The 13,824-nt window shown below is 38.2% G+C and overlaps 4 protein-coding genes across 4 annotated transcripts; 2 read left to right on the top strand and 2 right to left on the bottom strand.

The window, feature by feature from the left end:
- Window positions 1-2,917: 2,917 nt before the first annotated feature.
- Window positions 2,918-4,910, top strand: TRIVIDRAFT_152214 (uncharacterized protein; the record flags this gene model as incomplete). Its single annotated transcript, XM_014100294.1, has 2 exons — window positions 2,918-4,052; window positions 4,114-4,910. The coding sequence occupies 2 exons, from the start codon at window positions 2,918-2,920 to the stop codon at window positions 4,908-4,910; spliced, it is 1,932 nt and encodes a 643-aa protein (XP_013955769.1).
- Window positions 4,911-5,398: 488 nt separating this feature from the next.
- On the bottom strand, window positions 5,399-6,358 carry TRIVIDRAFT_59842 (uncharacterized protein; the record flags this gene model as incomplete). Its single annotated transcript, XM_014100293.1, has 1 exon — window positions 5,399-6,358. One exon carries the CDS (start codon window positions 6,356-6,358, stop codon window positions 5,399-5,401), a length of 960 nt encoding a protein of 319 aa, XP_013955768.1.
- Window positions 6,359-7,706: 1,348 nt separating this feature from the next.
- TRIVIDRAFT_192059 (uncharacterized protein) lies at window positions 7,707-9,258 on the bottom strand (the record flags this gene model as incomplete). The annotated part of the gene is made up of 7 exons (XM_014100292.1): window positions 7,707-7,778; window positions 7,863-8,202; window positions 8,375-8,422; window positions 8,459-8,462; window positions 8,529-8,828; window positions 8,865-9,014; window positions 9,198-9,258. 7 exons carry the CDS (start codon window positions 9,256-9,258, stop codon window positions 7,707-7,709), a joined length of 975 nt encoding a protein of 324 aa, XP_013955767.1.
- A 3,417-nt stretch (window positions 9,259-12,675) lies between these two features.
- Window positions 12,676-13,526, top strand: TRIVIDRAFT_170580 (uncharacterized protein; the record flags this gene model as incomplete). Its single annotated transcript, XM_014100291.1, has 1 exon — window positions 12,676-13,526. One exon carries the CDS (start codon window positions 12,691-12,693, stop codon window positions 13,504-13,506), a length of 816 nt encoding a protein of 271 aa, XP_013955766.1.
- Between the last annotated feature and the right edge of the window lie 298 nt (window positions 13,527-13,824).

Raw genomic sequence — 13,824 nt, 5'->3', positions numbered from 1 at the left:
GCCTTTTTTATATATAAAATACTAAAGATTTTAAAAAACTTTAACACTACTGTTATTAAATTTATATTTTTTTATTAATTAAATATCTATAATAATAAATAAAAAATTTAATTTAAAAGATTTAATAAATTATTAATTACCTAAGTATAAATTAAATAGCTTTAAAATAATAACTTTTATTATTATATTAAACTTAATAATAATAATAAAGTCTAAGGTATTCTATAAATTTACCTTTAGTTAAAAAAAATATAGCGTTAATTCCTAAAAGTCTTAAGCTTTAATAATACCTATAAAACTAACTGTTTTTATATATATTTTTTTAAAGTTATAAATATTATAGACTAAAAGTTAATAATTAATTTTATATTTAGCTTTATTAATATAAAAAAAGAAAATAACTTTTTATAGCTTTACTAATAGCTTAAAGATTTTTATTAAAACTTTTATATATTAATATTAACTATAATAATTATAAATAAAAAAATAGCCTTTAAAAATACTTTTATATTAGTTTTTTTTAATATATAGCAGCAGTTATATATATATTATATTAACGTTAATATTAAAGTAAAAATTTAATTAAAGTAAAAAAATAAAAATAATATTAATAATAATAAAGCTAACGATAGTAAAACTAAGGTTATTAACAGTAATAATAACCTTTTTAACGCTTAAACCACCGCTACCTAAAATAGCAATAACTTTACTATATATATTATTAAATAAAAAATTACTAAATATAATTATATTACTTTACTGCCTACCGCTAAGCCTTAAACTTATAATAGAATATTTTACATTTAATAATAGGTTATTTATATTAAAAATAAAGCTAGTTTTTAATTAATATAAAATAAAATAAAAACTATATATAATTTAACGTAGAATTATATCCTATATTATATTTTAAAAAAATATATACTATATTATAAATAATAAGTGTATTATTTTATTAAAAGTTATTATAATTTTAATTAATAAATTAATAATTTTATAAAAATAATATATAAAAATATAAAATCTTTTTTTATTATAAATATAAATAACCTTTTTTATTTTTATAATATAATCTTTTTTATATTATAAAAAAAAAAAAATTATAATAAAAATACTATAAAAATATAAATATAATAGTAATAATATTTTATTTAATAATAAAGTTAATTAAATAATATCTTTATAATAGTTAGCTATATTATTATTAATCTCCTTATATAGTAATATTATTTAACTATAGTTATAATACCCTTAAGCTATAGTTTAATACTTAAGCTACTACCCCCTTATACCAGTAGCTTTATATAATAATATATATTTTTTTATAACTATATAATTTTTAAAAAATTTAATATTAATAAAGCCTTTAATAAAAATAATATTTATTTATAATAATAGTTAATTAAACTTTTAATATATTTTTTATTATTTTTTTATAAAAAAACTATTAATTATATAATATTAAGATATTAATAAGCTTTTTTTTTAAATTTATAATCTTAATATTATTTAAAATCTTTATAATTAATTTTACTTTTTAAATAATAAAAAAATATTTATATTATTAATATTAAAGGTTAATAATAATTAAAATAAATATTAATAGCTGCAGTTAATATTATTAATATAGCAGTAGTAATTAAAATAAAAATTATAAGTATTATAATATATAAAACTAAATATATACTGTAGTTTCTTTTAATTTAAGGCTTAAGGCTTATAAAGGCTATCCTAAAGCTACAGTTACAACTGCACTTAAGCAGCTTTATTATAGTTAATAAAATAATTAAAAAAGTTAAAAATAGTTTTTTTTACAGTAAGGCTAACTATAATAACTACTGCTGTATTTAAAACTAAACCTAAAATTAAGCTTAAGATTAAGTTAAAGGCTAAGGAAGTTATTAAAATTATCCCAGCTACCTAACCTAGCGTTAATAAACTAAATAAATTAACTAATTTATAAAAAGTATTAACATTAAATTAAAAGGGCTGGAAATATATTTTTTAAAATAATTAATATTAATTAATAATCTATAGTATTATAATATAAGATTTTATATTAAAATATTATTTCCCAGTGTACTATATTATATTTTAATAGGTAAATATAGTAATTATAATTTAGGGGTAAATGTAGTTAGTAATGTAAAGCACTACAGTTTAAATAGGAATATACTATGGTGCAAATAGGATTGCTCTTTATAACAGCCTTTCACGAGCCAGCTAGTCTAACGAACATTCGTAAGAGCCTGCCTAATGTTACTTAGTAATAAAAAAACAATCGTCGTCTCAATTAGCTTATGGTGAAAGAACAAAATTAATGTCTAGCTTGCGGGTGTATGCTAGTGTTAGACCAGAACAAGCTTAATACCTTTTACTAAGAACTAGGGGTGTTGATTGCTGACAGAGTTAGATCCACAGCAGCCAAATTTGAGTAAATCAAAAGATCTTTGAGTAGAGATTTTAGTTCAAACTGTTCCATGTAACTCCGAGGTGATTCCCATCTGACCAACTCTTCCGCACAGTCTCCAATTATACCTATCGGGCATATTAATCTCATGTTTTCAAACCATTATAGGCTAACCATGCGCTTCCGATACCCTAGCTTGAGAAAATTTTTCATACTTCGTATTCAATTACTACTCTATGCTCCATATAAGGTCATGCGACTGGCTCAAGCTGAACGAATGATAACAGTCATATCAATCTGATCAGATAAAAATTATGGGCCTGGTGTCAGACGCTATTCAGAATAAACTACAACCCTTGTTTGTTCCACTTTAAACAACTTGAAAGTTCTGAGTGCCAAGAGTCCGAAGAAGCAGGGTGAGGCGGTATTATAAAAGGCCGACTGCTGCCTTTTCCATTAGTTTCTGAATCTTTAAACATTTTTATCCATATTCTATGTCTCAATATCATGTCTGGAGACGATAAGATTACTCCAATCAGTGCAGGTGCCCCTGACGCGGACAATACAAGTGATATACTCAAGCCTGGAGCCCATGATGGCGATATTATTCAGTCTAGGGGTGTCACTCGTATGGAGGCCGTGTACCGAGAGTCGCAATCCAATCGCAAACTCTTCTGGCTCGTGGGAGCTTCAGTTCTTGTCTGCGCCTGGGCTTACTCACTGGACTCATCTACGACATCTTACTACAGTGTTGATGCCTCATCTTTCTTCAAACAGCACAGTTCTATCTTAGCAACCCTTTCAATTGCTACTAGCATCATAAGTGCTGTCTCCAAACCTTTTATTGCAAAAATTTCCGATATTACCTCTCGCCCATACACATATCTTCTGATTCTAGGATTTTATATCGTTGGCTATATAATCGCCGCCACATCCAAGACAATATCAGCTTATGTCGTTGGGGAAGTATTTGTGGCTATTGGTAGTTCTGGAATTGACCTTACCAATGATATCATCGTTGCAGATCTAACACCACTTGAATGGCGCGGCTTCGCCAGTTCCATGCTCTCCACCCCATTCATCATTAATACCTGGTTTTCAGGCAAGATTGTTGATGCGTTGGAAAAGCGTAATCAATGGCGTTGGGGTTATGGCATGTTTGCCATAATTATGCCAGTTGCCCTGGGTCCTGCCGTTGCGGCGCTAATTTGGCTTGATCGCATGGCTAAGAAGAAGGGCGTGGTCAATATAGCGTCCAGTAATGCTGCACGACGTAATGTTGACGACACGGCAGACCAAGAGGCGCAGCAAAAGACTATCGGTAACATGACCACCCCTGTGGCCGGCAATAAGGAGAAGTGGACTCAGTCGTTGAGGATGAATCTTGAAGAGATTGATGCATTTGGTCTGGTTCTGCTTGGCTTTGGGTGGTCACTACTCCTTCTGCCGTTTTCGCTCAAGACTTATGCTGAACATGGGTGGCGCAATCAATCTCTAATCGCTATGATGATTGTAGGCGGCCTTTTGTTAATGGCATATATTGTCTTTGAGATGAAATTCGCCCGTGTTCCTAGTGCGCCCCGTCGACTTGTTTTCAACAAAACATTTGTGATGGCGATTGTCATCGACTCTTTTTACATGCGTGAGCATTGCATTGTTGGTCAGATATCCACTAAATATTCTTGCTAATTTCCTTTCTCTAGTTGCCGGAAACATTCGTAGTCTCTACTGGAGTTCGTACGTCTATGTCGCGAAGCCTTGGAGTTATCAAGACTGGGTCTACTATGGCAATACTCTGACATTGGCGTTATGCATTACCGGTCCGCTCGTCGGTTTAGCCCAGCGCTGGACTCATCGATATAAGTTCATCCAGATTGTTGGCCTTGGCATCAAAATCATTGGCATAGGTATCATGTTGGATGGGCACGTTGCTGCTGTAGGGACTGGCGCGCTTGTCATGTCAAGCATCCTGATTGGCATTGGTGGTTCAATGTCCGTTGTAGGATCCCGTGTCGCCTCTCAAGCTTCTGTCCCCCACCAAGATGTTGCCCTCGCAGTATCGTTACTCTCTCTATGGTCAAAGATTGGCAGTGCCATCGGCTCTGCCATTGTCGCCGTTATTTGGTCTAATCAGATGCCGAAGCAGCTGCGAAAATACTTGCCAGACGGCACCCCGGAAACAACTTTGAAAAAGTTGTTTGGTGACATGCGCTCTCTGCGCACTGCTTATGACTTCGAGGATCCCATTCGCCAAGGTGCTATTACAGCATATCGCCATGCTCTCTATTACTGTATTATTGTGGCACTGGCGCTGGCCTTTGTCCCCCTTGTGGCAGCTTTCTTTCAGACGAACTATTTTCTCGGAAAGCAGCAAAACGCTGTTACTGATGTGGGAAATGATGGTCTACCATTAAATGAGAAACATCGCAACCCAGACCCTTTGCCGCCGCCCAAGAATAAGAAAGAAGCGTTTCTTCGTTTTTGGGCAGGCAACATTTGATCTTAACTGGTAGAGTCCATAGTTACACAAGTTAGATACTCCTAGGCTATGGGCTCGGGTTGGGGAGAGATTAGTATGTGAGTAGCCGGTGGGTAAGTAATTGCTATTAGACTGGAATACCTAATACAATTACTACGATAATATGGCAGCCATGTGCTTCCAAGTATGTTCACATTTAGCATATCGTATGACTAGAAAGGTTATTGTGGGAACAAATAACATCGAGCATCTTACTGACTCATTTTCGCCCTTACAGAGCTGGAAAACTTTTGTGGGAAGCTTTACTATGATTGTATTATTTGTAGATCTAATACAAAGGATCTATCTCAGCACCAATTCCATCAAAGCATGTTGGATGTGAAATCATTTCCGCTTAGATCGTAAATTATTTACCAAAGAGATATAATAGCTGCTAATAACCATCAGGCGTTCCAGCGTTAAAATTGGGTCATACTCTGAGTTGGCCAAGGTTCGGTTTGTGGCTCTTATTAGAAAGAACGCGAGAAGATATTGAGTGGCACGCTGGCTGAAACACCGTAGTTGGGCATGTTCACCACTTCTGAAAGTCTCAGGCTGATAGAGACACTAGCAAGCATATAAGCTTCTACCAGTGTCAGATTCTTTGTTTGGACCATGTACTCGATAATGCCGCGAACAGCCTTGCGAGTAGCTTCTAACAAATCCGAATCAATTCCGAGAACGGCATAATATCCCCGGTCTTCAGCCAATGTAAGGGCCGACGATGGAGAGGCATAATTGGGAGATGTGACCCATTTCATGTCCTTCCGAATTGTGAATCGTACCTTCACTTGCATGGGGGTCTCAATAGCAGTTCCACAAACTTCTCCGTCACCTTGAGCAGCGTGGCCATCCCCACAGCTGAACAATGCACCGGGAACTTTCACGGGCAGGAAGAGCTTTGACCCAACTATGATATGGCGGGTATCGATGTTGCCTCCTGTGTCAAGCGGCGGAATAGTGGGGAACTCTCCTTCGCCAGGAGCCACTCCCATAACACCGAGAAATGGATGAGTTGGAATGCGAATGCCGTCTTTGAATGTTGCACATGAATCATTGGGATCAAGTTTCCATATTTTTAGCTGTGCTTCTGGGAAGTCGTTTGTAAGTAACCCAAAGCCAGGCATAATAGCAGTCCAACCCCAGTCTGCAGTTTTCAGCTCCAAAACCTCAATCTCCAGAGTGTCTCCCGGTTCGGCGCCGCGCACATACACGGGGCCAAAGAGGGGGTCCGCCAGCTCAGCCTTGAATTGTAGGATATCTTCCACGGTCGAGGTTGGCGTTATCTGCCCATTGCTCCCATCGACAGTGTCAAAAGTTACAATATCATTTGAGTCGACGGTCAATACGGGTGCGATGGCCTTAGACCATTTAAGATGGCTATGCCCCCTGTGAACGTGGAATGTAGATGAAATTTGCGGAGGCAACATTGTACCAGATTATCGTGAGCGGTATGGTAGAATTGGGACTGAGGAGGTTAATTGTCTCTGTAGGATATACTGTATGATAGCGAGCCGTGCTTCACGATATAATAGATCGGAAGTTACCGACTCTCCGAGGCGAGAGATGAAGGAGAGCCAGCAAGGTTGGGAGATTCGAACCTACTGCGTATTCAGTTTGTGCGAAGAACTATTTTAGAGGATTTCTAGGCCGCTCCGACTATGTAGCAATACGTAATTCGAACCCCAGGTGGGGATTATCCAAATAAAAGACGCTAAGCACTAGCGTTTCCAACACCTGTGAGAGTTGCTAATAAGCCTCTCAAATGTAAACCCCACATTTGAACAGAGAAAACGACGATAAAACGTAACCGTCCTCATTGAGGGCATTGCGAGTGGGAACAGGAGCATGGAATTCATCCTCAAGTAAATCGTATCCAATATACTCCAAAAATTTTAAGGCTTTAACACGCTAATCCCCATTTTTAAAGAGCAATCCTATTTGCACCGTAACACATTCCTATTTGAACCGTAGTGGCCTGTGCGTTAGACATTTCTCGGATTATTAAAAACACACTACAGTTTAAAACAAACAGAAGTAGCTTAAAAATATAAATAAAAATATTTTTTAAAATTTATTATATAATTTAAATAGCTAATTTTTTTAATATTAATTTTTAAAATATTTTTTTAATTTATATTATATAAGTAAAAGATACTTAAACTTTAAGAAGTTTAAAATAAAATATTATATATTTTAATATAGAAAAATTAATAAATTTAAAATATAAGTTTTTATATATATACATTAATTAAAAAAGCTTAATATCATTTTTTTTATTATATATATAACTTATAAAATTTATAAATAAAGGTTTGGAAATATTACAGCTTAAATAATAACTTAAAATAAATTTTAAAAAAAATATATATATATATATAATTAAGTATAAAATAATATTATAATATTATAAAATAAATTTATTTATTTTATTTTAAGTGTTTTTTCTATAAGTGAAATGGATAGTAGTTTTAGAAAGTTTGTGTGCACGGGCTACTACGGTTCAAATAGGAATATGTTACGGTGCAAATACGATTGCTCTTATTGAAACCTGTCACAGTATGAACATTTATTCCCTCTTTCTTTCTGAACAAGTGAGTCAAATCTCACCACACAGTTTTATGAGCAAAGACAATGAAACGTTTGCCAGTCGAGTTGCTGTTTCGATTGTTCTTCAATCCTGTCATAACATTAATTGGATAGCTTCTCGAGCTTCATTTAGTGTTCAAGGTTTCCACCCATAACGACACAACCGCCACTCTATTGGCAACATGACCACTATTGGCTTGATTCCACACATTTGAAGGGGGGGATACACTGAGTTGGACCTATGTACCCCTCGCCGCCACACTGTTGAACAAGTCAGCACACACAAGAAGACATACGAGTATAAATTTTGGGGGCGGGGTGGAGGTTTAACACGGCTTTACCCACCTGGCCCCATTGGGGAACTGTGCCTGTTGGACTCGTTCCCGAGACTGATCTGGTGCTAGTGGCGGACTTGGTGGGTTTCGCCGTGGTCGTCGAGAGGCTTGAGCTGACAGGTAGTGAGCCACCGCACGGGGAACCAGCTAGGAGAATATTCTTCGCTTCTTGCGCATAGGTGCATCCGTTGTTCACGTTAGCATCAGAGTAACCAGCATCCCACATCATTATCCCACCGAACGCCGGGCTAGATCTGGTGTCTTGGACAGTAGAGGCGAATTGAGAGGGCGTGGCGTAGTAAATCGCGCCGCCGGCATTGCCGTTGGCAGCGAGAGTATTGGCGGGTACGCTGATGATAATTTCTGGTTTAGATTGTTAATGACTTAAGAAAAAAGGTAAATTGGTGAATTAGAGTAAGCATACAGCATTTTTAGGCGGTGTCGTAGCGATAAATGACGTCCAGTTATTAAAATTGAAAGGTTCGTCACCTGGCAACCCAAGAGAGCAAGGCTGGAGCGTACCCGTTGTTATTGTAGAATTGAATCCAGAGATAATCAAACTCAGAGCTGCTGGTAATCTCTCCCATATTAAGCTCTCTTTCTCACAAATCTTGTTAGTATTATGTTTGTAATGCAAAGTATCAGGCTTTGTGGAAAGAACTCAATGGCATGGGACATTGTGGGGCACCCGTAGTGTAGTATGTATTCGTGGGATCGCTGGCAAAGTTAGACCGGAGAGTTGAGATTAAATATTGGTAAAACTGGTTCCCAGCATTTAAATCAACGTCAAAATCAAAGCCATTTACAAAAACAATACCAAATGGTCGTTGCACAGAAGTACTACCGGAGTAGCCGTAGGCTTCCCAGTGATACTTGCCAATAGCCACAGCCTGGGACAGAGATTGAACAGAATAAGAGCTACCTGCGCCTCCAATTGATAAAATTATCTTAATGCCGGCTTCCTGGCAAGTAGCTACTGAGGCGGCCAAGTCATCGCATTGCTAGGGCACACCAGTCGTGCCGATATAACCGTAGTTTCCGATATTACCAGAAGGGATATTTCCTGTTAAGCCGTATATATCCAAGAAAGAGAGCACAAGAATATCAATGCCTGCGTTAGGTTCGCAATAGGTAGATAGATCATTGTTCTCGTTATTAGTGCCTCCCCGATAAACGACTTTTTGATAACCGTGAGCTTGGCGAACGGGGAGGAGGGAGCTGCAGCCACAAGGCCTAGGAGGCCTAGGCAGAGAGTAAGGGTGATAGAAAGCATCGCGGTTTATACAGGGACTCAAGGGGAAAATATTTTAACTTGAATATATGAAATATATACAGGGTAAATAACTATCAGTTGAGAAATGAGGAAGTGAAGTATCGTGAATTCGTGTTATGGAAATTGCTACCATGCTCGTACCAAATTAGAGGGGCTGAGATGGCTTGTTGGGCAGACAAGGCTACTTATACTGTGGCAGCTAGGTAGTTATTCGTCTTGAATTTAAAAATACTCTTTTAGTGGAATACATCATTTAAAGACTTTTAATTTACCTAATACAGTAAATTTCCATTATCGAGTGTTCAACATGCTTCACTGAGTGACTTTGTACCTGTGGAAGAGAAGAAAGGGGTGTTACATGGGCCAAGCGGACCGTCTGGCGTTGTGACATTACCTGTTAAAGATTCAGCTGACTCACTCATCAGCCATTGCAGTATAAAAGATGAATGACAAAAAGTCTAGTGATATAGGGATAGGAAACCGAAACATGTGGCAGATATCATTCCCGGCGAAATTGGACGGCGGCATAGATCTCTTGTCATCAAACTTGAGCAATCGACTGGTTGCGCAGTTGAAATGATGACAACTCTCTGTGGATTTCCATGTTTCCAAGATATAAGATGCTATGGGTTCCTTAGGACCGTAACTGCCCAAGTAAGAAGTATACAATAGCTGTGCTACAATATCCCTACTGTGGTATTTCTTAGCTCGTGTACAATATTTCTGCTTTAGGCAGCTGTAAGAGTGCTAAGGAATCGCGGCTCCTGATAGCTACCTCGGAATTAATTAGCTCCATTTGAATCACGCCTGACATTACATCAGGCAGGACGATGTTATCACACGTAGCTAAACATCCATGGCCGAACAGGATAAATCGGCACCTGTGCTCTACAATTAGGCGTCTTTCTCAGAAGACAACGTTCCTACGCTAACACGAGCCGCATTGGTAGCGAACATGTCCCTTAGAGAGTAGACACCGAGCAAGTTAGCCCAGACTTTTTTTTCTACCTATCAACATAAATTCTTCCAGGATCTTAGAGTGGGCATCGAGAACTAAACCACGTATATGATGCGGTATGGTTTTATTTAGACATGTAAGTTACCTGATTCCACCTTATGAGGCATATATGAGCTTGTATTAGCAATATCATGATTAACCAAACGCCGAAGATGACGATAGATGTCGCCTAATGCTTGACTTTTTCGAAAGTTGTGTGATAGCAGATCCGTGTAGCATGCCTACGACTGCAGCAAGCTATGTCCATTTCAGGTACTCACATTAACAAGCTCCGTATACAACATCATATCCCTGTCGTCTATAAACTCTCTCTATTCCAGAAAGAAGCAAGTTTTATGGTTGCCGGAGATAAATGCGTTAATCAGACATCCTTGCGTTATGATGGACCAGACAGCTCTGCGTTTTCATGTGGTATCTTCTCTGACGGGCATGGATGCCACTAATATTAATGACAGCAACAAATCCAATCCGCTCACGAACTGCCTTAGTAACATGTGGAACCAGGCGATAGAGGTGTCTTGTGAGCTGTCGTTGCGATACGTGACAAACGTCCCTGGGCGTGGTAAATATGCTAAATACTATAATTGGGCATTTGATGCGGGATTACGAAAAAATGCTGCCAAGTATGATGTGCTGGGAATTACGTGAGCCCACTACTACTCGTTCCTCCACCCTGTTCCGTTGCTCTTGTTAGCTCTTCTTTCTTCTCACATCACATCCAGTTTCTAACCACCTTGTATGATCGCATTTGAGCCTAGTACCTCCCGTATTCTAGATTGTTTCTCATTTACCTTCGTTCTCTCCAGTTGTGACCCTATCTGATCCCTTACAGGTTGGTTGAGATATTAGTGATGATCCTGGGATGAACATGATTGGAATTGGACTATGTTGGGTTGTACACAAATGGGCACTTATTACGATATCATTACAACACCATAACCATCACCGCCACTATCATCATTAACTAAGAGTAAGCGTTTTTCGTCATTCTCAAAGTATATTTGACTGGGTAGCCTAAATTTCACCATGTAAAATAAGGATTATGAAGATAATATTTGTCAAGAACATTCCTATTAATACAAAAACCACCCTTTGGACGGTAAATCCTTTCAGCAGTTGATGCAAGTGATCAAAAGTATCCTATGGATTTGTGAGGGAAGAATATGCAGTACCTCGAGCATGGCGCAGTGATACATTAAACTATATATTGTTCATGAGAGCCGATAGAATGGGAGATTTGCGCTTTCATGATAAGGGACATCTGCGTTCTTCGATGACATCAGCTGCAAATAATAATAGATCGTAAATGAGCCCGCGAGCTTTTAAGTATATGAGACGAGTGCATAGTAGATAAATCCTAGTGCCTCATATTTCACCCCTCCTAAGTGCTATCATCTGTATCTGTCTTCCAACTCTCCGACTCCTGGTCAAGCTGGCTGGGGTTTTTTTTTTTTTTTTTTTGGGGGGGGGGGACTTCCAGACCGGAGCTTAAGAAGGGATGGCCAGTGAATGGGAGGGAAAGCGGCAATTCCAATATAGGGGGGGTATTTCTGACTTAGATGACTATCAAATCGCAAAAGTTTACTGGTGAATGAATGGATTGGCCTAGAAAAGGAAAACAATATTTATCATCTGAGTATCGGAAGGACCAATTTGTTCTCCAAGGCAGCAAATTTGATGATAGATCAGACCATTCTGTGAATCAGTGGATCTAATAAGAATAGTGTGGTTGGCTTCTTTGTACTATTTTTGTTGCTATGATATGAAAGTATATGGCTTCACAGATTGTTCAATATCAGCTATGATGTCCAAACTTATTTCCATGGTCACATAGATAACTAAGCTCGGGGAAAACGTCACTCTGCAAGTAAGTCTACAGTGCGGCACCCCGTGATCGGAGCGTAATAGTCTCTATTCTTATGACATCGCCATAGCTCTGAGGCCTATTTACACGACACGGACATAAACTCAATCTCTGGCTCTCATTCTTAAGGATGATCAGAGGCCATACGGATGGCGGATGCACTTGGGAGATTTTTCATAACATTTGGAAGAGCTCTTGGACAAATAGCGGATGCGGTGGATGTACGGGACAGAGCCTCGAACCTGCTCGCTCAGCCAGCTCTCATAATGTTCATATTCCGAGTAATACCAAAGCGACCGTAGTCCCGGCGACCAAACGACCCAACACAATTTACGATTGGCCTAGTTTGGATCAATGGGCCGAGGTCATCGCTTGCGCCGCCCGAACTTGCCACCCAGTAATCATGTCTAGTAGAAATTACTCTATTAGGAGAGAGCTCCGCATTTGAAAGACAAAATGGCGCTGGATTTTGGGCTAAGCGAAGCGCCCCATAAGAACTCGGCTGGTCTAGAATGCTCAAAATATGTCATGTTTCTCGGATTGGAGTTGTATATAATCCCCTCTTTATTCATGATGCAGGATATAGTTTCAAGATCAAAATAATTACAACTGTCATTTTCCAGCCTCACCAGCAGCTAATTACTGCCGAAATCGTAAGCGGCGGCATCTCATCCCACCCCAGAATGTCTTCCTCAGTACTTGAGGTCACAAAAGTGACACCACATTATTGGAAAATAACAATTAATCACCCTCCTTTCAACTTAGCGGGTCCAGAGTTCTTCTTAGACCTTTGGAATCTCCTACAGACTGCTGAAGGTGAATCCGACCTAAAGATTATGGTTTTCGAGAGCGCAATCCCGGATTTCTTTATTTCTCATTACGATTTACAAAGAGCTCCGTCTATCCCAGCTGATCTGTTGGCTAAATGGCCACTGATGATGATAAAGCTCGCAACAATGCCCGTAATTACTGTGGCCGCGATCCGTGGAAGAGCACGAGGTATTGGGTCCGAATTTATATTGGCGTGTGATATCCGGTTTGGCAGCGAAGAGAAGGCTATTTTATCCCAGGCAGAGGTTAGCTTCGGGCTGATCCCTGGAGGTGGGGGGGTTGAATTGCTTCCAAATCATGTCTCGCGCAGTCGAATGCTCGAGATAATATGTGGCAGTGATGAATTTGATGCCAAAACTGCCGCACAATACGGCTGGATCAATCGCACTCTTCCAGATTCCGATTTGGATAGCTTTGTGGATAAATTTGCACGTCGCATAGCCGGATGGCATAAGCAATCACTCTCGTCGGCAAAGCAGCTTACAAACTCACGATTCGGACTTCCCCGGAAAGAACATTTTTTCGAATCCTACCAAGCTATGGCGCAGCTTTGGGCCGATGCCAAAGTGCAAAGAAGGATGCAAATTCTAATTGATAAGGGCCTTGAAAAAGAAAAGGACGTGGAATTGAATGTTGCAGAATTTACCGCTAGATTCCCTATGCATTAAATTACAGAATGTCTTTATATACATCTCAGATAAACTATGAATGTACTTGAGACCTCTTAATGTTGCTTTCTTTCTTTCTTTCTTTCTTTCTTTCTTTCTTTCTTTCTTTCTTTTCTATTATGGAAATGGTAATAACCATGACGAGTAAACGTCATCATATATTATGGTCATGTGACGGTAATTCTAATGTAAGCATAGGGTCAGTGATTAGTGATGTATTGAAGCCTCAAAAGTTGGTCACCTTTTCCCTACGAAGCTTGCCTCGAAGCCCATACAATTGCTTTCTTCTCTTAGCCCAAGTACCAAGAATTATTCTGC

This window comes from Trichoderma virens, assembly GCF_000170995.1.
Source record: "Trichoderma virens Gv29-8 chromosome Unknown TRIVIscaffold_69, whole genome shotgun sequence".
NCBI classification, from domain to species: Eukaryota; Fungi; Ascomycota; class Sordariomycetes; order Hypocreales; family Hypocreaceae; genus Trichoderma; species Trichoderma virens.
The sequence above is the reverse complement of the archived record's forward strand: the minus strand, read 5'-3'. Positions and strand labels throughout refer to the sequence as shown.